The 23,193-nt window shown below is 45.9% G+C and overlaps 1 protein-coding gene and 1 long non-coding RNA gene across 2 annotated transcripts in view; one reads left to right on the forward strand and one right to left on the reverse strand.

Annotated features, from left to right (window-relative positions):
• Positions 1-477: 477 nt before the first annotated feature.
• On the reverse strand, positions 478-11,512 carry LOC113253843 (uncharacterized). Its single transcript, XR_003315549.4, has 3 exons — positions 9,928-11,512; positions 4,485-4,541; positions 478-3,593 (listed from the first exon to the last, which is right to left on the reverse strand). It is a non-coding gene; the product is annotated as an uncharacterized LOC113253843 (long non-coding RNA).
• Positions 11,513-11,640: 128 nt separating this feature from the next.
• Positions 11,641-23,193, forward strand: part of GPD1L (glycerol-3-phosphate dehydrogenase 1 like) — a 59,751-nt gene continuing 48,198 nt past the window's right edge. The window contains exon 1 of the mRNA XM_026496847.4: positions 11,641-11,835. Coding sequence (XP_026352632.1) covers positions 11,789-11,835 — 47 coding nt within the window. The 5' untranslated portion in view covers positions 11,641-11,788. The remainder of the gene's footprint in view (positions 11,836-23,193) is intronic.

Here is a 23,193-nt window from a genome sequence, read left to right on the forward strand (position 1 = left end):
ATTATATATTATGTTTGATACTTGGGAAAAACTAATGATAGGAACACACTTGATCGAATGAAGCAAATGAGAAAAACTGTAAGAATAGTATGTGAGTTAAAAAACAACAACAACAGGGGCGCCAGGGTGGCACAGCGGTTAAGCGTCTGCCTTCAGCTCAGGGTGTGATCCTGGGGTTATGAGATCGAGCCCCACATCAGGCTCCTCCTCTATGAGCCTGCTTCTTCCTCTCCCACTCCCCCTGCTTGTGTTCCCTCTCTCGCTGGCTATCTCTATCTCTGTTGAATAAATAAATAAAATCTTTAAAAAAACAACAACAACATAGCAATTATTAAGTCCAGGGGTGGAGGGAAGAATAGATGAGAGGAAATATGATTATAATACGCTTTTGAAGCTCTAGCTAATTGTGTTTACATGTCATAATAAGGCAAACTGATCACCAAATTGACCCCAAACCATGATGCAACTATGGAACAGAGAGGAGGCAGGGGAGGACGCTGTGCATGCTTGGGGGGTGGGGGGATAATATTAATGAAGCAAATCCTCATTTATTATCATAAGACATCTGAATTATAAAAATCAAGTAGCAGAAAACCTCATTCATAAAAGGAGAAATGCTATATAAAAGTAAAATGAGAATATTTTCGCCTATCAGACAGGTGACATCCCCAAAGTGTGGTAATACACATCCTTGGCAAAGCTGTGGGGAGGCAGATGCTGCCATACGTTGCGGGGAAGACCGTCAACTGGCCCCACCTCTGGGGAGGACAATTTGGCCATGCCTATCAAAATTACAAAGGTGTATACTCTTTAAGACTTTATTTATTTGAGAGGGAGAGAGAGAATGAGCACAAAATGAGGGAGGGGAAGGGAAAGGGGGAGAGAGAGAATCTGGAGCAGACTCCTTGCTGAGCGAGAGCCCGAAGCAGGGCTCCACACGGGGCTCAATCCCACGACCCTGAGATCATGCCCTGAGCTGAGATCAAGAGTTGGACGCTTAACCGACTGAGCCACCCAGGCCCCCAAAGGTGTACACTCTGTGAACCAGCAATGCCACTTAGGGAAATTTATCCTAGAGGAACATTTACAGGTGTGCAAGATAACATCTGAATAGTCACTGTAGCATTTGTTTGTAAAGGAAATATTGGAAATAATGCAAACGTCCATCTGCTTAAGAAAAAAAACAGTAAAGATGCTCTGTTTACCCAAGTGGCATGATTCATGAAATATTTCTTAGCTGAAAGAAGCCATATGCAGAACGGTACATATACGAGGTAATCATCAGGCCTGTTCACCAGCGCGTCTGGCTCTCTGACTCCTGAGTGGTGGTAAGTTTGCACTCCCCTGCCCTCTCTAAGCTGCCAGGTCCACGTGACATGCTTCGGTCAGTGACCGGGAGCAGAAATGATATGTGTCGCCTCTGGGAGGAAGGCTTTAGGGGCCAGTGAGCAATCTGTCACCTTCTCCGCCCCTGACATTGCAAGCATGAAGCCTCAGATGGCAGAGGCTCTGTCATCTTTTTTTTGCAGCTCCAGGTGAGGACAAGGTGAAATAACGTACGATGGCCGTCGAACATGAGTGAGAAGGAAGCCACTTAGACGTCTGGATTGTTTGTTACTGCAACATGTCCTACTTGATCATGGCTGATACAGGGTACTGTTCCACTTTTTGTATGAAAAAAAGAAAAAGGCAGAGAACGTAAATATATCTTGTTCTTTTCTTGTGTACTGATATGCACAGAAAACTAATGACCGTGGTCACCTGAGGAGAAGCAGAGTAAGGTAGGGACTGGAAGGATCGGAGAAAGGGGTAGGAGAGGTGCTCTTCACTGTATCTCTTTTTGTGTTTTGTTCTGGAGCCATATGAATGCACTACTTATTTAAGTACTTCATCTTTTTTAAGTTTTGTTTATTTATCTATCTATCTATCTATCTATCTATCTATCTATCTATCTATCTATTTATTTGAGACAGAGAGTGAGAGAGGGAGAGCCGGAGCAGGGGGGCAGAGGGAGAGGGAGAAGCAGGCTCCCCACTGGGCAGGGAGCCTGATGCAGGTGAGCCAAAAGCAGATGCTTAACTGACCGAGCCACCCAGGTGTCCCTTATTCAAACACTTTAATTAAACAAGAAATAGTAGCCTAAGTACATTAGTTAGAAATATGGAAGTAAACATATGAAACAGCAAAAGAGCTGAAAGTGGTTATTTCTAGGAAGTAGAATCTGGGCAGGAAGATGATTGCTTTCCACTTAGCATCATTTAGTAGTTTTAAAACTATGACTACGTATTTTAAAACTATGACTATGTATTACTTTGATTTTTTTAAAATAAGAGAAAAAAACCACGGAGAGTGACCGTGTTAAGCATCTTATGAAGTGATATTATGAGGGCTAAGCTTTAGTCACCTCAGTCTTGCATTGGGAAGTGATATATGACTGGAAATTTAAAAATTGTTCCAAAGTGCCAATCCTTACAAATTGAACCACATCTTTTATACTTGTAGGTCGCTTATGGAAAACTCCAGCCAATCTTGAATACTATTTGGCATAAAATGTAACACAAAGATTGATATCTGATTTCATAGTCTAGAAAAGAGGAAATCTAGAAAAGACGAGAGGTATTTTTGCTTTTGCCAAAAAAAGCAACTTCTGCCTCCGAACACTTCTCACCCACCACTAACACCTACCCAGTTGTCTGAGTCAGAAACCTGGAAGTCCCCTTAACTCTTCCCTCTCCCTGACCCTGCATTTCTTTAAATGCCAGGTCTGTAGGTCCTACTTTACCTGGACCACTTTTCTCCATCTCAGCTACCTGCATCTAATAGCTTGTGTGTTCACTGTTCTTGTTTCCAGTTTTGCCCCTTCAAGGACATTCTCTTTGCTACAATCAGAGTGATATTTTATTTTAAAGATTGATTTATTCATTTTAGAAAGAGAGTAGGGGTGGCAGGGCGAGGGGCAGAGGGAGAGAAAGAATCTCAAGCAGACTCCCCACTGTGTGCAGAGCCGGACGTGGGGCTTGATCTCACTGAGATCATGACTTGAGCCAAAATCAAGAACTGGATGGTGAACAGACTGAGCCACCCAGAAGCCCCCGGAGTGATCTTTTAAAAGACAAATACAACCACATCACTTAGCCTAAGTGCTTCAATATTCTCCCATTGCATCCAAAATAAAATCCAAACCCCTGTAACAGAACCTTCCATTACCTAGCCCCTGTCCACCTGTTGGCGTCATCTGTCTTTACCTGTTGGTATGTCCTCTGTTTACTGAATTTTCAGATCCTCAAATGAACCAACGACTGTTTTTCTTTTGCCTTCAAGCCTATATGTATGCTGTTTTCTCTGCCTCAAACGTTCCCCTATTTAATTTGTACTCAATCTTCCTTCTTCCAGAAAGTCTTACCTGGCACCCTGGGCCCAGGTTGGCATGGCTCCCGTCTCTTCCCAGAGTTCCCTGTCTCTTACCAGACCTGATGGTTTGGACTCCACGGAAGATACTTGTTTCTTTATCTGACCTCCCTTCTAGACTGTAAACTTTGTTTCTTTTATTTGACATTGTATCCTCAGCTCTGGCACATGGGAGGAGGAAATATCTGTTGAATAAGCAAATGAACAAGACTCAAATCTAGAAACAAGTGCAGGTTGATATTTGATTTTCAATCGAATAGAAATGGAATAAATATCTGCTTTTCTCTGGTAAGGTATAATACTAAATCTTGGTAAATTCATCTTTTTTTTTTTTTAAGATTTTATTTATTTGACAGAGAGAGCCAGCGAGAGAGGGAACACAAGCAGGGTGAGTGGGAGAGGAAAGAAGCAGGCTCCCAGCAGAGAAGCCTGATGCAGGGCTTGATCCCAGAACACCGGGATCACGCCCTGAGCTAAAGGCAGACGCCTAACGACTGAGCCACCCAGGCACCCCCTTGGTAAATTCATCTTTAAAACTCCCGAGTTCTCCAAGTGATCCAAGCTAGCTGCTACCCCAGATATAATCAATAATAATACTCAGTGCTTGGCTAAGAACTGGCTCCTAAACTATAGGTAGGTTATAGCGGTGTGATTTTTAAAAGAAACAGCAGATCCTTACACTCTCCCAATTTAAGGGACTCATGAAAAGATGCAGTTGGTAGACGAAACCTGGTGCCCAGATCCCTCGGTTAATTAAATAAACCTTGATAGGAACAGATTACAATTGACACCTGCCACTGCTCGGTGTCTGCGGCTCTATTTGGTTCCTGCAAGCAGCCAAATCTGCCTTTCATCCATCACATCTCTATTCCCCAGGTAAGTGAGATAAAAGCCCATATAAGTTTCCAGAATGAGGCATTGTTTCTCTCAGCCAAAAATCTGTAATTTCTCATTAGACTTTCAATAGCAACATCGAAGATGGGCAATTTCATTTGAAGCCAGTTGTACCAAGAACAAATGTCACTGCTGGGGATTGTACATCGTGTAATTAGGAAGCAAAATGGTGACATACGTACTGGGAGGACAGAGCAGATAAAACGTTTCTCCGGACGCGGCCCAAGCAGAAGTCTGCCCTGAAATTAGAGGAATGAATGAAACCAATACCTGTGAAAAAGTTTTCAGCATCACAAAGTAATGAGAAAAACAGAGACTTGAGAGTTTTCTAAAAAGCTAAATGTATTCTTTCCATTTTTCATTTTAGGTTTTCATTACATACGTCCAATTGTTTGAATTTGACAGACTTTTTAATATGAGCTAATGTTAAGTAGAAAAGCAAGTAACAGGACAATGTATAGAATATTAAAAGGTGGGAAAGAAAAATACGTTTGTCTATTTGTGGAAGATTCTTGGAAGGATACACAAGTCATGGTAACAAGGGTTTTCTCAAGGGAGGGAGCTGGGGCGCTGCTGAAAAAGGCAGGGAGAGAATTTCACTACATACTCTTCCAATCCTTCTGGATTTTGAACCATGTGAATTCATTAATTTTTCAAAAAATATATAGATTAAGTTAAAATAATAGGAATAAGGTCATTAAAACAATGAAATGAAGTGGGAATAGTACACGACAATAGTTTATGGGCTTATTTGGAAAAAATTTAAAATTGGCAATTCTCTGTCAGACTTCAAAAGAAGTAAAAATTTTTTAATCCATGAAATCCCAAAGTCTGGGGGCTATTTCTAAATTTTTTTTTCAACAAGCCTATCTTAAATGAATGATGTCTCATTCCAGCTAAAGAAGACACATGTGTCAGTTTGACCCATCACTGGGGATGTTGACTCTGGTCACTGGGTTAAGGTATCGTCAGTCAGTTACTCTGCCGTAAGGTTATTGTTTTATCCTTTGTACATAATTTGTGTGGAGACTTTGAGGCTAATATCCTGTCCCTCATCAAACTTTCACCCCTATTTTTAGCATTCCCTGATGATTGTGTAGGACTGTCATTCCTTCTCTATATATTAGTTGGCATTCTACTGCAAACAAGAGCTTTTCTTTCTGCCTTATTTATTTGTTTGCTTATTTCTTTAGGCTATCCTAGATACACAAATTTTTATTTTATTTTATTCAAAGTGTTTAAGTCTATTACTGTTATTATTTATTTTGATGCTTGTGTTGACCCAGATTTGGTTAGTGGAAAATCCTTTTTTTTTTTTTTTCTTAAACTGTGGACAATTTAACCTGGCCTGACTGCATTTTATGATTGAAATTCTCTCCTCTCACATTTGTTTACTATATTATATAGTTTTCTGTTCCTCAAAAACACAGGCTGTTTAGTGCCTCAGGGCCTTTGCACTGGCTATTCCTTCTTTCTGCAATGCTTTTCTATCCATCTTCCCATGACTGGCTCCTTTGATTCATTCATGGTCCCCTCCTCAGAGAGTCTCATCTAAGTTAAGGCTAATTCCTTTCTCACTTTCTTACTCTCCCTCTCATTCTCTGTTCTCTATTTTTAACCTCTCCCGCTCCACTGTCTCCTAGGAGTATACATGTTCTAGCCTCTTCCACATAAATTGTTCTAGCCTTTACACATAAAACAAAACTAAACTAAACAAAAACAGAACTCCCAAACCTTAAGATTTCTTCCCATTTCTCTTTAGTTTTGCCTTTCTCCTCCCATGTGTCCCTATCCCTTATCTTGTTGTCAGCCTAACTTCTAGAAAACATTGTCTACGTACACTCAAGCTCCACTTCTTTGCCTTCCATTTATACTTCCACCACTGCAAGCTGGGTTTATACTTTGTGCAAAAACTGAAGTTAAACTAGTCTCACCAGGGTCACCAATGACCAGGGTGGTGGCTAGGCCATAAAATACTTTTGTGTGACCTGGAAAAAGGTGCCCCTCCTTCAAGGCACTTGCTTCCATCTGTCAGAAAATAGTCATGTTAAGCATACCCATCTGCAGTGTTCACAGTACATCATTCCCACTGACATTATGCAGTACACTACCTGCACGACCATACTCAAGGGCTCTGTCAGCAGCCTCCTTTCTCCAGCTTTATCTCACTTGACCACTCTCAAACCCACCTCCCTCCCCACGACCATCCCTCCTCTCAAAATGCTATCTTCCTTTGGCAACTGCAATACCATACTTGACCTTCTTGCTGCTCCTTTCTTATCTTCTCAGGCTCCCCTTCTTTGGACCTTCTCTTGACTATTAAGTACATTTCAGAGTCCTGTCCTGGTTTGTCTTCCTTTGTTCCTTGACCCATCTGAGTGATCTCAGTCACTTTCATTCAACAAACATTTACTGAGTGTCCACTCTGTACCTGGCATTGGTCTAGGCACTGACCACTAGACTTTCCACATACGTGCTGATGAACTGTAAACACGTCAGACCAACATATCCAATGCTTCCCTGAAATCTGAACTTGAATACCAAATGGATTCCTCAAACTTAACTTTTTGTTTTAGACTTTATTTTTAACTAATCTCTACACCCAGTGTGGGGCTTGAACTCACAACCCTAAGATCAAGAGTTGCACACTACAATGATTGAGCCAGCCAGGCACCCCTCCTTAAACTTAACTTCCCCAGAGCTCATCATCTTTCTCTCCAGATCTATTCCTCTTTTCCCGTTTCAGCAAATTACATTCATTCATTTGCCCAAGACTGAAAGCTCGAGTCATCCTAGATGCCTTCCACTCTCCACTCAAGAAAGTAGTAAGTCTCATTTTTCTGTTTCCTAGGTATGTCTTGGCTTGGCCCACTTCTCCCCATCGCTGTCACCATCACACTGGTCTCCATCCTCGTCTAACCCACTGTTGCTTTTCATATAGAATACCACAGCAGGCTCTTCCCTGGCTTCTGCCTCCTGGCCCTCCTCCGGTGAATTAATTCATCTGGAGGACTCTTCCTATGACACAGGCTGGTGATTCATTCTTCCCCCATCCACAGTGAATTCCTTTTAGTTTCTGCACATGTCCCTCTCTCTCTAGTCTCTGAATTCTTGCCTATGCTGTTTCCTCTGCCCAGAGGAGCTCACTCGTGCACTCCTGTCTCCTCACCTTGCTGACACCACCTTTTCCTTCCGGCTTCCATAGAGATCTTCCTTTATCTGGGAAGCCTTCCCAGAGACTCAAAATCTGGGACAGGTTTTTGTTTTGTTTTGTTTTCTGGGCTGCCATAGTAAACCAGTAGAATTTATCACACCATTGGTTACTTATCTGTTAATTGGCCTCTATCTCCTTCCAAATTTAAGTATCTAAGAGGGAAGGGACCCAAGGGCGCCTGGGTGGCTCAGTCTTAAGCGTCTGCCTTCTGCTTAGGTCATGATCTCAGGGTCCTGGGATTGAGCCCTAAACCAGGCTCCCTGCTCAGTGGAGAGTCTGCTTCTCCCTCTGCCCCTCCTCCCTGCTCATGCTCACTCTGTCTCTCTCTCTCAAATAAATAAAATCTTTTACAAAAATAAAATAAAGAGGGAAGGGACCCTGCCTTTCTTGTCAGTATTGAAACCCTGGGACCCAGCACAGTGACTGACACATAGCAGGTGCTCAGTAAATATACGCTGAATGAATGCATAATCGGATGAGTATGCGATATGGAATCCAAAAAGCCCGGCCCTGACTCCCCATGGGAAGTTTAGAAAGTCTTTTTTGAGTCTGTACCTCAATTTCCTCACTTGTAATGTGAAAATACACAGTTGGCCCTTGAACAAGGCAGGTGTTATGAGTGTTGACCACCCCCATAATTAAAAATCCTTATACAACTTTTGACTCCCCCCAAACTTAACTACTAATAGCCTACTATTGACTGGAAGGCTTCCTGATAGCATAAACAGTCAATTAACACATATTTTGTATTAAATATGTATTATACACTGTATTCGGACAACAAAGTAAAAGAAAATGTTATAAGGAAACCGTAAGGAAGAGAAAATACATTTATAGTACTGTACTGTATTTATTGAAAAAAATTCATGGGTTTGTATAGAGCAGGTCCACTTATACATGGATTTTTAAAATAAATATACATACAATACTGTAAATGGTATTTTCTCTTACGATTTTAATAACGTTTTTTAATCTGGCTTATCTTAATTATAAGAATTCATTATATATCCCTTCCCCTAGAATTTGGGCTCTGTGATTTCTTGGCCAAAAGATCATGACAGAAGAATGCTATGATAATTTGGGGGGTTCAGATCTTAAGAAACCAGCAACTTCCCTTTTGTTTCTCTTGGGATGCTTGCTGGTGGAACCCAGATACTTTGCCATGGGTCAGGCAGCTTCCCGTTGCTTCTGGAGAGGCCCACACGGAGAAGACTCGGGCCTGCAAGACTGCAGCCCACAGCTGAGGCTGAGCTCCCAGGCAGCAGTCATCACTAACTAGCCAGCCCTGTGAACGAGCCACCTTGGAAGTGGATCCTCCAGCCCTGTTTGAACATCCATCCCCATGCCGTAGAGACCCTTCCTCCCCGAGCCTGGCCTAAGCTGCAGATTCTGGGGCTAAATAACTGAATGTGGTTGTTTTAAGATCTAAGTTCGGGGGCAGTTTGCTGTGCAACGGGTGATAACCAGAACAGATTTTGCTACCCACAAGGGGAATGTTGCTGCCACATAGGGTGCGGCATTGGCTTTGGGACCTGGCAGCCGTCGGAAGTCAGAAAGGCCTCCAGGAGGATAGGAGGTCGGTGGGGAGGGCTTAACAGAGCTGGGAAAAATGTTCTCTGGAGCTAAAGGAAAGGAGAGTCTAGTTACATAGGGAAGTTTGGCAATACTGACGCCATTGCCTCCTGTAATGCAGAAAATAGAAAGTATACTTCCTGAACTCAGCGACCTAGCTAAGGAGTTTTCTGGGCTGAGTGTCCAAAGTGCTGCCTGCTTTCTTCTGGCTGCACAGCCAGTCTTTATCATGATACACGTGTAAACCAGTCATGTTGTCAGAGACATGGTGCCCATGCACCAAATCATATACACCCTCTGGCTTCTCCAGGTCCTCGAAGGGTTGGCCCTGGCACAATGAGAGTGGCTAACTCCAGCCTTCCAGGCTGCTCCCCCCTCTTGGGGAAGTGACACACAGAAGGCCAACAATGTCAGCACTGCCATCTTAGATGACCAGATACGGGTCAGAAGACCAGCTCCCTCAAAATCAGCTTTCCTCACTCTTCTGTACTGTCACTTCTCCTCGCTCCCATGATTTTCATTACATATATATATTAAAACATGTTTATAATAAATGCAAAAGTTACAAAGAATAACCAACCCTTCCCTCCACCATAAACACAGTCCTGCATTTTGTTTACCTTTCCATTGTTCTCCTTCGCAGTTTTACTACACGTGTGTGTATCCCTACCTACTGATATATTTAATTTTGCTTATTTCTGTAGTAACAGAAATGGAATCGAGGTGCATGCCATCTCTTCTGAGTTGCTTTATTCTCTCAATATTGTGTTCATGGGTTTCACCTACTTAGTTTTTGTCTTAATCTTTGTAATCAATCCATAAAATAATCGGTAACTTACTATGTTCTGGCACAATGTGGTGTGCATATCGGGTGATCAATAAACACCGTGTGATGATGCTTTGTCGGGTATGTCCACAGAATGGCCAGAAGCTCATTATCGTACAGGTGTCCTTGCCACACTGGAAGAACAGGAGTTTCCAGACGAGGTAGAAAACTTTCAGGCAAAAGTGAAAACTGGATCACTTGATATAAATCTTTGCAATGCTTGGATACTCCCCCAGTCCATAAATTCATTATTTAATTTGACAACCTCATTTTCTAAGAAAAAAACTTTCTGTGTGCCTGGGTGGCTCAGTCCGTTAAGCCTCTGCCTGCAGCTCAGGTCATGATCCCAGGGTCCTGGAATCAAGTCCCATGGCAGGCTTCATGCTCAGCGGGGAGTTTGTTTCTCCCTCTCCCCCTCACCCCACTCTCTTGCTCTTTCACTCTTTCTCTCAAATAAATAAAATCTTTTAAAAAAATTTCTAGCAAGAAAAAACTAATAAAGCTTGAAAAGTCCGTCTTTCACATTATCCCTGCCTAGAAGTTTTCCCATTACTGCAAAGAAGTGAGAGCAAACTATCAGTGAAGGAATGGAGAAAATCCGTCTCATCCACTACTTTAAGTACTTAGCATAAGTAGTATCGAGAAATCTTTCCTACAATGTAAAGATGAAAACAAAAATAATTGTTAATCCTCTGGACATCGGACTAACAGGCTTAGTATTTTTCTACGGATCAGAGCATTTGTTTCTTCAGCCAGTCGCCACTCAGTGGTTTGGCTTTTTGGTGCTCATCTTTACCGCCTTTGGCAATCACCTCTCGAACTTTAAAAAATTGTGATGTTTGTGTCCCGGGAAATTCTAATAATCCAGGATGGTGCCGAGGCCTGGGGATTTTTAAAAGCTCCAGAGACTCTTCTATGCAGCAGAGTTTGAGAGCCACTGTCCTAAGCCACTTTGTCCTCTTCCCACGTGTCTAGCACGGTGCCTGGTGGAAAGTGACACTCAGAATGAATACATAATGTTCTACTTGTCAGGAAGGAGAAGCATAGTCTCTAGTGTCCGAACCACAAACTCTCCAGGTGCCCTGGGCAAAGACAACGAGGAGGCGCGTCCTGCCAAGCAAGTGGGGGAGGGAGATGCCGCCGGCGTCCAGGTCTCTCTCTCGACTAACTAGAAAGTGTCCACCCTGAAGCTCAGGTACCGTCCAGCCACGTCCAGAAGGCCTCAGAAAACACAAGTTCAACTAAGAAGTTCAAGGGGTGCCAGACTGTTTCCTGTTTCCACAAACGAGGCAGACGCTGAAAAGGCAGGTGTGGGTACTTTGAGCTCAGGCCCAAGTCGAGTCGACTCTAAAGCCAACCTGGAATCTTCTGCTCCAAACTGCAGTGTGGCCGCTCTCCCCGCGTGGGGAGAACGGCGCGAGTGGGGGATGGGCACCACGACGAGCCGGGGTAGGCCTGTTCTGCGGGGTCAGCGGTGCTGCCCCGGACGCTGCGAGAGAGCAGCTGCGCAACCACCCGCGGGTGCACGTGGCCCGGCTGCAGCCGCTGTCCAGGGGCGCGCGGCGGCTGGGGCAGCGGGGCCGCGGACTACAAGTCCCGGCATGCCTCGGGCAGCGGCGGGTAGGCCCCGGAGCCCGGCCCGGAGGCCAGCCCGGCTCAGGCGTGCGCAGTGTTTCTCGGGAGTGGCGGGGCGGGTCCTCCCAGGCTGTCAGCTGTGGCCCGGGGCGCCCGGGCGGCGGTATTTGCGGCCATTGGCGGAGAGACGGGAGGGGCGGGGCCCCCGCGAGCCGCTGTGGGCAAAGCCGTGCGCGCGGAGGCAGGCAGGCGGCCGGCTTGGGGAGGCGCGGGTCGGGCTGCTGCGTTCCATCCTGGCCATGGCAGCGGCGCCCCTGAAAGTGTGCATCGTGGGCTCGGGGAACTGGTGAGCGGCGGCGGGCAGGCGGTGCGGGCTCCGCCTCCAGGAAGCCCCTCTCCCGGGCGGGCTAGGGCCGCGCGTCCCCGCCGCAGCGTGGGCACCGGGCACCGCGCGCAGGGAGGCGGGGCGGGCGGCCTCGCGGCCGGGCTGGGCACCGCGCACCCGGGGAGGCCGCGCCGAGACACTGGCCCGGGAGGCCTTGGGCCCGCGTGCCCGCGGAGGGCAGCACGGCGAGAGGGTACTGCGCGTCCGCGGGCACCTGTCTGCGCTCTCGTCACCGCGCGGCGGACGCACGGAGGCCACCTGCTCGCCACGCCCGGGTGTTTTGCGCACCATTCTAAGAGCGTTCTCCAGTCTCCTGGGCGGGTCGCGTGGGTCGAGGAATCGGTGGAGACGCGAGCGTTTTTGCTGTAGTTTCGGTATTGAGGAAACCGAAGCAGAGAGGGGCTTAAGGGCTCTTGCCACCAGGTCGTGGACGGGACCGGCGCTGTCCTTCCAAGTGCGGGTCTCACCCACCGCTTCTGATACGTCCAGTATCTTAGGAAGGTTATGTAGATAAGAAAAGCCAAGTTCAACAGGCCCGGCTCCCGGAGTAGTCCAGCGGCCTTGGGGATTCTCTGGAGGGGTATTTGCGAAGCTTTGCATCTCCTTTAGGCTTTATATGACTTTTAACATTTATACAAGCACTTTGTGACAGGCGCTCTCCTAAGCACTTTGTAAATGTCGGCTCTTTTAGTTGCCTTTATCAAACTTCGCTACTCTGGTGTGTTGGGTGAGTGTAGAGGAAAGTGAGGCCAGGTTGGGTGGGAAGAAGCAAAATATAATAACAGCCTCTGATATTTTCAATCATTTTTCCATTGCGCACTTTTTTTTTTTCGCACATCCGAGGGGCGGGTATAGAATAATTCAGAGTTGTGTCCTTTCAGTGCTTGTGCTTCTCTGTGGCCGGACACTCATCACAGTTAAGGCTTCTAGGAGAGCTGCAGCATTAGGAGTGGTCCTAATTACTGGTGTTACTTTGTCTTTCTCTTTGACCTGGCCCAGAAAGTTCTTGGAGGAAATCTTATCTGGTTCTCCACTTTTCCATCCCAATAAGGCTGCTGGCCTCTCCCTGTGCCACACCCCCACCCCCTTCAGGCAAGGTAATGATTTATTTCATTATCTGTTACCACTCCTTCCTATCCAGCTCTTGAGAACAGGCATCTACCCTAGTGCCTGGCATATGCTAAATAAAAATTAAATGAATGTTGGAAAACTAATTTTTAAAAAATGTAATTATATTTGATTAGGTAACATATTCACGTTCAAAAACCGGAAGGTACCAAAAACCCCACACAAAAACAGTGAAATACCTGACACTCACACTTGTCTCCCAGGATATTTCCTGGAGGAAAACCAATAATGAATCAGTCTCTTCTGGCCTTTCTGAAGGAATTCCTTCAGATGCCAGCGAATGCTTACATATATTCCTTTCCCTCTCTGCCCTGCAGATACCAGGATATTATGCACTTTTCTGTAAACTTTTTTTGGCCAGCAACAGAATGTTCTATACAACATTTAGTGGAGTTGGTACCTCTCCGCTGCAAAGCTTCATTTCGACTTCCAGGTTGACTTTGCCAGTTTTGATCCCAAGGTCACCTGAATGAGATTACAGCAGCCCCGTTGGCCAGGGGACTGGAAAAGTACTCCTTTAGCACATGTTCTTTTAACATTAGTTTCCTCTTCTGTAAGAGGACACAGAGCCACAGATGACAGAGCCTTTTCCTAATTTGCAAGATGCAGAAGGAGCACGGCTTTGCCACGCTGGATTTGGGCCTGGAGCAGGAGTAGTGAAGTAAACCTCCTGCCCCCTCCAGTGGGATTTGGCTGCCTTCCCATGGCTTCACTCTGATGTACTTGACTGTTTTCTTGGCCCACTCCAGCCCAAGGAAATGGAGTAGAATTTGGCTAGTGACCTTAGAGTGCAGCAATTGAGAAATGTGCCATCCTGATGGTTTGGGCTGGCTGCCCAGCTCCATTAATTATGGGATCAGACAGGAACATTGTTGTTCACACTCGAGTCCTAGAGAGAGGATCACGACCTCCCCAGAGAGATTTCAGAAATCTGGGAACTGAAAACGGCATGGAGAGTCTTCCTAGGGCCCGTGGGGTGTTCAGCTCTGGTCAGCAGGCATTTCCAGCAATGCAGGCACAATGGTACAGAATCCTTGCCTATAAAGAATTTACCTTCAGGGCTGAGATCAATTGTAAGATAAATTCAGAAGAAATGGAAAGTGGAATGTAGTATCTGTCACAAGGTTAGTTAGATGTTACATTTTAAATAGTGTTGCGTAAAGTGTGGTCCAAAGACCACCCGCAACAGAATGACCACTGAGGCTACACTTGCTGACTCATAATCCCTGAGGGTGCAACAGATTTTTCCTTATGGGACTTTGGCCTTCTGCTAATTTTGAAATATTATCTGGAGATGGACCTGCCCTTCCAGATTTGGTCCTTAATTCAAGAATGTGAAGTTGCTTAAGCAATGTTTAAACTTAGGACTTTGAAGTGGCTGAACGTGGCTGTGTAAATAAAGGTGTTGTCACATCTAAACCCATAACTAAAAGGTGGCTATCATGCTCGCATTTGAGTGCCCTGTCCCATGAAAATGATCATTAATTGCAATACAGATAACAAATCTAGCTGACTTGGCCAGGAGCTTCAGCTTGGAATGACACGGGGGTAAAGTCAAGGGGTTGTATATTGTGCCTTTGTCCTGTCCTTTGGCACCTCCTTTTCTGTAGACAGGTCAGAGGGAGGAGGCCCAAGTGGCCCTCATGCATCCGGCTGAGCCCTGCGATGGTGCCCAATAGCTGGGATGCAGGGAGGTGCTTCCTTTTTTTTTTTTTTTTTTTTAAGATTTTATTTATTTATTTGACAGAGAGAGCCAGCCAGCGAGAGAGGGAACACAAGCAGGGGGAGTGGGAGAGGAAGAAGCAGGCTCATAGCGGAGGAGCCTGATGTGGGGCTTGATCCCAGAACGCCAGGATCACGCCCTGAGCCGAAACTGAGCCACCCAGGTGCCCCAGGGTGGTCCTGACCTGCCTGGCTTTTCATGACCCTGGGAACTCAGAAAAACAACAAAAAGAAAAAACAAACATAAATTTTCCTAAGTTCCTCCAAAGGTGAAACAAAGTTTCTTCATCAGAACTTTGGGAAAATGACCCAGACACAGGGCAAGATCCGGTTCTAGCGTTGAAACCTCAGGGCTGTATTTACAGCCAAACCTCTAGTAGGGAGCATATGTCCAAGCCCCCAAGCCCCTTTGGAGGCAGAGTAATGCAGGAGGGGCTGGGGATTCCTACTCCTTGGGTTTCAATCCTGGTCCACTATTTGGCAGCCATAAGGCCTTGAGCGAACTGCTTCTTCAAGAATCATTGGTTATGATATTGGTACCTACTGTCTAGGATTTTGGTGAGGATGAAATGACAGGATGGGGAGAGCACAAAGTGACCGGCACTCTATTACAGACATCAGCTCCTGCTATTGTTTATGTGATCAACCTCGACCAGCACCATCATTAAGTCACCAAATGGATCCAGTTGGAATCTGACCAAGAAGCAGAGGCAGAGAAGGGAGAGAAGGTGAAAGACAAAGAGTGGAACTGATTTGCAGCTGGAGGAGTTGGGGCAGTTGTTTCTCTCTTGCCCTCATTTTCACCATCACCCCACAGCTGGACTGAGGGCAGGGACAGCTTTGGCCTACTTGCACTGATGACCGGAGCTGGATGTGGGTGACTCTTTTTGGTCTGCTGGAACCATCTGAATGCAGTGTTGTGGCCCTTAGCCCTGCTCTGTCACCCTTTTGTCTATGCTGCTCCAGTTTTTCCAGTGGTTCTTGCTGCATGCCCACATGGAGTGTCAGAAGCGGTCTGAGCCGCTGTAAATGAGCTCCCCTGAGGTCAGAAATAATCCCTTCCCTGTCCATAGGGGCCACTGACATTACCTCTGCTTTGGGAGCCAGAGGGATAGTTGAATGGTAGGATGGGTGGGAGCTGAACTGGGAAAAGATCAGAGTTCCCTTGTGAACCAGAGTGAGTGAGAGTTGGTACAACTAAAACCCAGAAAAAGCCCTGATACTTAACTGCCTGTTTCCATCACCTCTGCCCCCTGATCTGTACAGAAGTCCTCCAGCTTAACGATGGTTCGACTTACACTTTTCGACTTCATGATGGTGCAGAAGTGATATGTATTCAGTAGAAACCGTAGTCCGAATTGTGAATCTGGATCTTCTCCCGGGCTGGGGCTGTGCAGTGGGTCCTCCGTCATGATGCCGGGCAGCGGCTGCAGCACCCGGTCAGCCACCAATCACAAGGGCGAACTGGTGGTACATGGACATCCCGTTCTTTTTGTCACTTTCAGGGCAGCGTTCAGTCAGTTACCTGAGCTAGTCAACACGTCATTGTGAAATAGGCTTTGTGTCCAGTGATTTCGCCCAACTGTAGGCTTACGTAAGTGTTCTGGGCACGTTGCAGTTCAGCTAAGCTAAGCTATGGTGTTCGGGAGGTGAGGGGTACTAAATGCATTTTAGGATATTTCAAACTTACGGATGGGTCTCTTGGAACATAACCCCATTGTAAGCTGAAGAAGATCTGTATACAAACCATGGCTGCTCTTGTAGGGGTGAGTGAGGAGCTCCCAGTTCTCCTCCCTGAGCCTTTCACCACTGTCATTATCATTCTCTTCCACGTCCTCCCTCCCCAGGAGGTCGTTTTCCCTCGTGTCAGGTGTGTGCATTACTTCATTTAAGCCTCATAACAAGCCTGTGTAGTACTGTTGTTCTCCCGATTTTAGATGACAAAATGGAAATGCAGAGAAAACTTTTCGAGGTCAGTGGTTAATAAGGTGAAGTTGAAGCCCAGATCCTTGTACATCTAACAGCCTTGTTTCTATAAATTGTTGTCATTTTCATTGAAAAGCATACTTTTCCCTGAGGACAAACCTCATCATCACAGAAATATTGAATATCTGATATCTTACCCTCCCAACAAAAGTCTAGTATAACCGTATTCCACTTAAGAAAAATCAAATTGAGGGGCGCCTGGCTGGCTCAGTTGGTGGAGCACGCGACTCTTGATCTTGGGGTTGTGAGTTCGAGCCCTGTGTTGGGTGTAGACATTGCTTAAAAACCTTGAAAGAGAGAGGGAGGAAGGGAGGGAGGGAGGAAAGAAAAGAAAAAAAGAAAGAAAGAAAAGGAAGAAAGAGAGGTCAAATTGAAATGTGGCCTTGAAAATTGTCATTGTCACCCTCTATAACCGGCCTCCCTCCTTTTGTACCCATGGCAGATAATCATAATGCCCTATTTTGAAGGCAGCTGATCTTCCTAAAATTAATCTAGCAGAATAATTATTAGAAAAACCTTATATCTGAGTGAAAAATCTGTCACTCTAACTTCCATCCCTTAATCTCCGAGCACTGCCTGGGGGAGCCCACTCTGTTCTAAGACATCCCATTGGATAAGTCTTACGTCTGCTCCGTCCGTCTTCTCTGCGGCAGGCCGGGTAGTATCTCCAGGTCTGTCAGTGGTTGCTGGTGGGGGTCCGCACTAGCCAGGTCTCCCTTCTCTCTCTTCCCCTCATGCCTCACCTCCATGCTTGGTGATGTTGCAGACTAACTGCAGCATGCCAGAAGTCTTCTGGGTTTTCTTAAGGTTATACTGGTGGCATTTGGCCATCATTCCCCTTTGGGGCTCAGTCCCTTCCACATTTGGGAGCTGGGAATGGAATCAATTTTCTGCTGCTGCCTGACCGTATCCCCCAAAACTTAATGGCCTCAAGCAGTCGTCATTTATTAGCTCATGATTGTGGGAATCAACAATCTGAACCAAGCTGGAAGGGTCTTCTGCTGGTCTAGCCTGGGCTCACTCAGAAGGCTGAGGTCCGGTGATGGGTTGGCTGGGACTCTTGGTCCTAGATGACATCCTTCGTGTGTCTGGCAGTGGGCAGGCTTCTGCCAGGGTGAGAGGAGTGACCGAGCTGTGTGTCTCTCATTTGTCAGCAGGCTAGTTTGGACTTCTCCATTTGGTGGCTGGATTCCAACAACAGCAAGAGAGAGCACATATAAGTACCTCATCTAAGTGGAATCCTGCAGTATTTGTCTTTCTTGTAGCTGGCTCACTTGACTTAGCATAATGTCCTCAAGGTTCATCTGTGATGTCCCATGTGTTAGAATATCCTTCCCTTTAAGGCTGAATAATATGTCATTGTGTTTATATAGTACATTTTGTTTGTTTATTCATTCATCCTTCAATGGACACTTGGGTTTCTTCCACCTTTTGGCTGTTGTGAATACAGTGGTCCCTCTTACCCACGAGGAATACGTTCGAAAACTCCCCAGTGGATGCCTAGAATTGTGGATAGTACAGAACCCATAAAGACCACGTTTTTTCCTATACGTACGTATCTGGGATAAAGTCTGACCTATAAATTAGGCACAGTAAGAGATTACCAACAATAACCAATAAAATAGAACAGTTACAACAATATTATAAGTTATGCGAATGTGGTTCATCACCCTTGAAATACCTAATTGGACTGTACTCCCCTTTCCTGTGATGATGTGAAATGATCAGCTGCCGACATCATGAGGTGAAGTGAGGTGAATGGCACAGGGATTGGGACCTGGCATTTGGGGGGGGGGGAGGGTAAGTGAAAGCACAGCAAACAGAAAGGGCAGATGAGGGGGACCTCTGTAAGGCTGCTATGACTGTGGGTGTACAAACATCTGAGTCCCTGCTTTCCATTCTTTGGGGTCCATACCCTGAAGTGGAATTGTCGGATCATATGGTAATTCTATTTTTAGTTTTTTTGATGAAGCACTGTAGTGCTTCCCATGACAGCTGCACCGTGGTACGTGCCCTCCTGCAGTGCCCAAGGGGTCCGATTTCTGAACACCCTCACTAACACTCATTATATTTACGGTTTTGTTCATTTGGGTCCCCCCCCCCCCGCCCCCGTAGTAACCATCCTAATGGGTGTGAGGTGGTATGTCTTTTGTTAACCGCATGTCATGTGGCATGTGCAATTTTGCATCCCGTTTTTTGTTAAATGTAACATTCTGTCGTAAGCTGTGTCTTCTGCCCTTTGCATGCTGATAGATAGAAAGGCTTTTTTCCTCTTCCCCCCTCCTTTTCTTTGTGAAGTTGCATACATTGATCTTTTTTCCCCTCTGTGGTTCCTTGCTTTGATTTTAAGCTGAGAAAGCTTCCCGATCCAGAGATCAAATAAACATTCACCAAGTGGAATCTGTATTTAAAATACTTGATTTTTCACATTTGCATCGAATACTCTGGCATTTGATTGTACTTTAAAAGCCCTTTAACGCAAAGAATTACACAAAATGTTAACAGTGGTTCTCCCTGGGAGGTGAGATTATTCATAATTGTCTTTTCATCGTTCATGTATTGCTTTTCCGAGTAAAAAAGTAGATGTTATTTAAAGCAAAGCTTACCACCCTCTTCCCTTGGTTACATAGTCAGATCACCTCTGGAAGAGACTGGGCCGTGGATGTGGAAAATCTGGCTGACCCCTTGCTCATTCCCCTCACTGGGTCTTAGTTTCTTCTGTACAAAGGAGGAGGTACCATAGGGTCCTTTCTGGCCCAGAAGGATTTCACATTCAGTGGAGGAGCATGGGCCACCAGAATTCTGTCGGGTTCGCACCTGGCTTGGTAGGTGGCCGTTCCTTGGCTGATGGAGCACGTGCCCTGCCTGATGAAAACACTACATCTTTTTAGAGAGGAAAGGGCAAGAAGGCAAGAGAGTGAATACCCAGGGGGCTGGGGTGGAGGTATGCCAAGCCTGAGGTTAGGACCTCCCGCAGGTGGGTGTCCATCCAGCTGGGACCCAGGGAGGGAGTCGAGAGTTGAAGACAGGGCCTGGGGTGTGACTGTGACCCTCTGGTCATCCACTAACCACCTGTGTGCTCTCTGGGCTTCAGTTTCTTCATGTAAAAAAAGTGGGGATAATAGAGGCACCTGGGTGAGTCCATTAAACTTCTGACTCTTGATTTCAGCTCAGGTGATGATCTCAGGGTTGTGAGATCGAGCCCCGTATTGGGCTTTGTGCTGGGTGAGGAGCCTGCTTAAGATTCTCTCTCTCCCTCTCCCTTTGCCCCTTCTCCTCTCTCTTTCTCTCCCTCTTTAAAAAAAAATGGGGATAATAGATGGATATTGTAATATATGTAATATATATAATATAAAAAATAATGATAATAATAAAACCTGCCTCAAAGGGTTGCTGAGGCATGAAACAGATAATGTGGGTAAGATATGAAAGCAGTGCTATGGTGGTAATCATACAGCATATATAAATGTATCCGATCAACAAACTGTACATCTTAAACGTACACAATGTTATATCCATTACATTGCAATAAAAACAGCAACAAAAACCAGGGCCTGATACCCGGCAGGCATACCCCTTTCTGGCCTGGCCCCCACCGCTCACTCCCCTCTTACTTTCTCTTCCCTCCCTTGCAGTCCCATTCTTTTCCTTCCTTTCTCCACCCTCTCCCTCCTGCCCTCCCTCTCTCTTCCTTCCCTGGACCTCTTCCCTTCCCGCCTCCCATCCCCTCCTCCCCGCCCCCTCCCTGCTAGTGTTGGCTCCAGGTTAAAAGCAGAGGATAATCTCCCAGCCCCACCTGTTCCTCCACCTTTGCTCCAGGGCCCTGAAGGCTCCCCCCCCCACCCAGGTGAGGGCCTCTCAGCCTTCCGAGTTCAGGGTTCAGCCCTTATTGGCGCTTTCTCCCAGCTCTCCTGGACCTGAGTGTCACTGTGTCATCTGCTTAGCCACTTGGGTCGCCATGGCATCGTTTACTTTTCTTTGTGAGCTTGCTGGGGCAACCTCAGTCTCCATTTACCTCTCTCCGGGCTCCGTGAAGGTGCGGACGTGTGTGCTTTATTGCCTGTCTCCCCCGTTCCCAGCAGTGTCTACGCTTGATAGGTGTTCAGCATGCATTTTCAACACACGATTCTACTCTGTACAAGGGCAAATATGAAAGAGCAGGAAGTGTGGGCTTTGGGAGCAGATCTGGGTCAGAACTGCTGGGTCTAGGTGGGTAACGTGATTTTTGGGTGACACTCTCGAAGCCTCCACTTCTTCATCTGTAAAGTTAAAGGGGACAATGAACGCCTCTCTTGGGGCTGCCGTAAAGATGAAAGGAGATCAAGCCCCAGTAGGTAGCTGGCACTGGAACATGGCTTCCGGTCCATGTCCCTTCTGAACTTCATTTGCATAGGCTTGTAAGTTGCGGTCCCTCGCCTGGTTCTGCCACTCCCTGGTTGTGCGACATAAGGTCAGAGTGACTCTGATCCTCGGTGTCGTAATCTGCAAGGTCGAAAGGTTGGACAGGGTTAAGCCTCCGTCTTGCAGGCTCTGTCCTTACGGCTTTTGGCTCCGCTTCATACTTGGGTTACTGTTTGCTTATTATACTTTGTGTAGAAGTTGACTTTAAAGAAAACTTTCTGTCACTACTGTCAATATCATATGTTGGAGGTAACAACAACCAGGAGAATGAAAACGAAACAGTGTTAATAGAATTCTTGCCAAATCCTGCTACTGCCCAGGCTCAGTGTCTGAGGCCCTTCCAGACTTCGTGAAGAAGGGAAATTAGCACATGCTGGAGAGATGGTAACAACATGGTAGCACTCAAATGAGATGTTCTGCACTCTCTCAGAAGGCCATGGGGGTTGAAAGGGCATGAGTGAGTCAGTGTCCTTTGGTGCGGTGTGGGGGGGTAGCACTTGGCCATTGGGGGTGCCCCTGGTACCCATTCCTCACTTTGGAAAACACTGGACTGGATCGTAGACCTGGAAGGGACCTCAAAGATTACTGCCCCACCTGTCATTTAGTAGATGAATGAGCTGGGCCGGGGGTAGAAATGGTTGCCCGTGCCCTTGACCCTGACAGTGGAAGATCCATGCCTGGATCTGTTGGTGCAGTGGCAGAACGATCCCTGACACGTGGACAGCTCCACCAGTGTGCCGGGGAACCCCAGCCCCAACCACAACCAGGTCACATAGAGACTGCCTGTGTGGACTGTAGCATAAAAGTGTACTTTTATTTTAAGCTCAATTCTAATATCTGGGAGTGTTTTTGGACTGGTTTTCAGCAGGCCAGTCACTTTTTTATTTAAGAGCAGGGTATGTCACTTGCAATAGCCTCCAGTCCCTTCAGAACGCTCAGGTTCCTCCAAAACACTTGGTTTGCTCCATCTGATCTGTTCCTTCGTGTTGGTCAGAAGTAGTACACGTGTGATGAGCACAGATGGTGCCATTTCAGAGCCAAAAAGGAGTTAGGGGTGTGGATTATATACTTCTTTGAAAAAAAACAACAATAACAAAAAACAGCTTTTTTGAAGCATAATTAATATACAAAAACCACTGGACATATTTAATGTATATAATTTGATGGATTTGGAGATATGAATATACCCGTGAAAGCACTACAAATCAAGGTAATAAAAATCTTTGATAAAAATGGAAAGAAAAGGGGCGCCTGGGTGGCACAGCGGTTGAGCGTCTGCCTTCGGCTCAGGGCGTGATCCCAGCGTTATGGGATCGAGCCCCACGTCAGGCTCTTCCGCTATGAGCCTGCTTCTTCCTCTCCCACTCCCCCTGCTTGTGTTCCCCCTCTCGCTGGCTGTCTCTATCTCTGTCGAATAAATAAATAAAATCTTTAAAAAAAAAAAAAATGGAAAGAAAAAAATAATAAATAACAATAAAATAAATGTTTATTTCCTAAAATAAAAAGGTTCTGCTTACCCCTCCCCCATTTCTGGTGGTAAGAACACCCACTGTCATGTCAGCTGTGGGCTTGTCATATTTGGCCTTTATTATGTTGAGGTGGATTAATACATGGAGGTTTTATAAACAACCCAGAAAAAAGGTGGGCAGCAAAGACAATGTTTGGTTCAACATGGAGATTGTACCAAATAACAACCGAAGTACTTGGTTCAACGTGAAGATTTTACTAGATTGCCCAAAGAGATTTTGCTAGATTTTACTAGATTGCCCAAAGAGATTAAAAAAATAAAATAGAGTGTTAGAAGTCCTGATCCCAAAAAACAAAAACAGATTACTGTGTAAGGTATTTAGAAATAACAAGACAAGGCCTCGTAGGCACTAGAATCTTTTTTTGTCCTCGCTAGATTTGTCCTTGAATTAAATTCCACGCTTCTCAGGGCGCCTGGGCGGCTCAGTTGGTTAAGCATCTGCCTTTGGCTCAGATTGTGATCTTGGGGTCTTGGGATCAGGCCCCAGGTCCCTTGGGAAAAAAAAATCCCTGCTCAGCGGGGAGTCTGTTTCCTGCCTCTGCCTACCCCCCCCC

The sequence above is a fragment of the Ursus arctos genome, unplaced genomic scaffold (assembly GCF_023065955.2).
Source record: "Ursus arctos isolate Adak ecotype North America unplaced genomic scaffold, UrsArc2.0 scaffold_20, whole genome shotgun sequence".
Lineage (NCBI taxonomy): Eukaryota > Metazoa > Chordata > Mammalia > Carnivora > Ursidae > Ursus > Ursus arctos.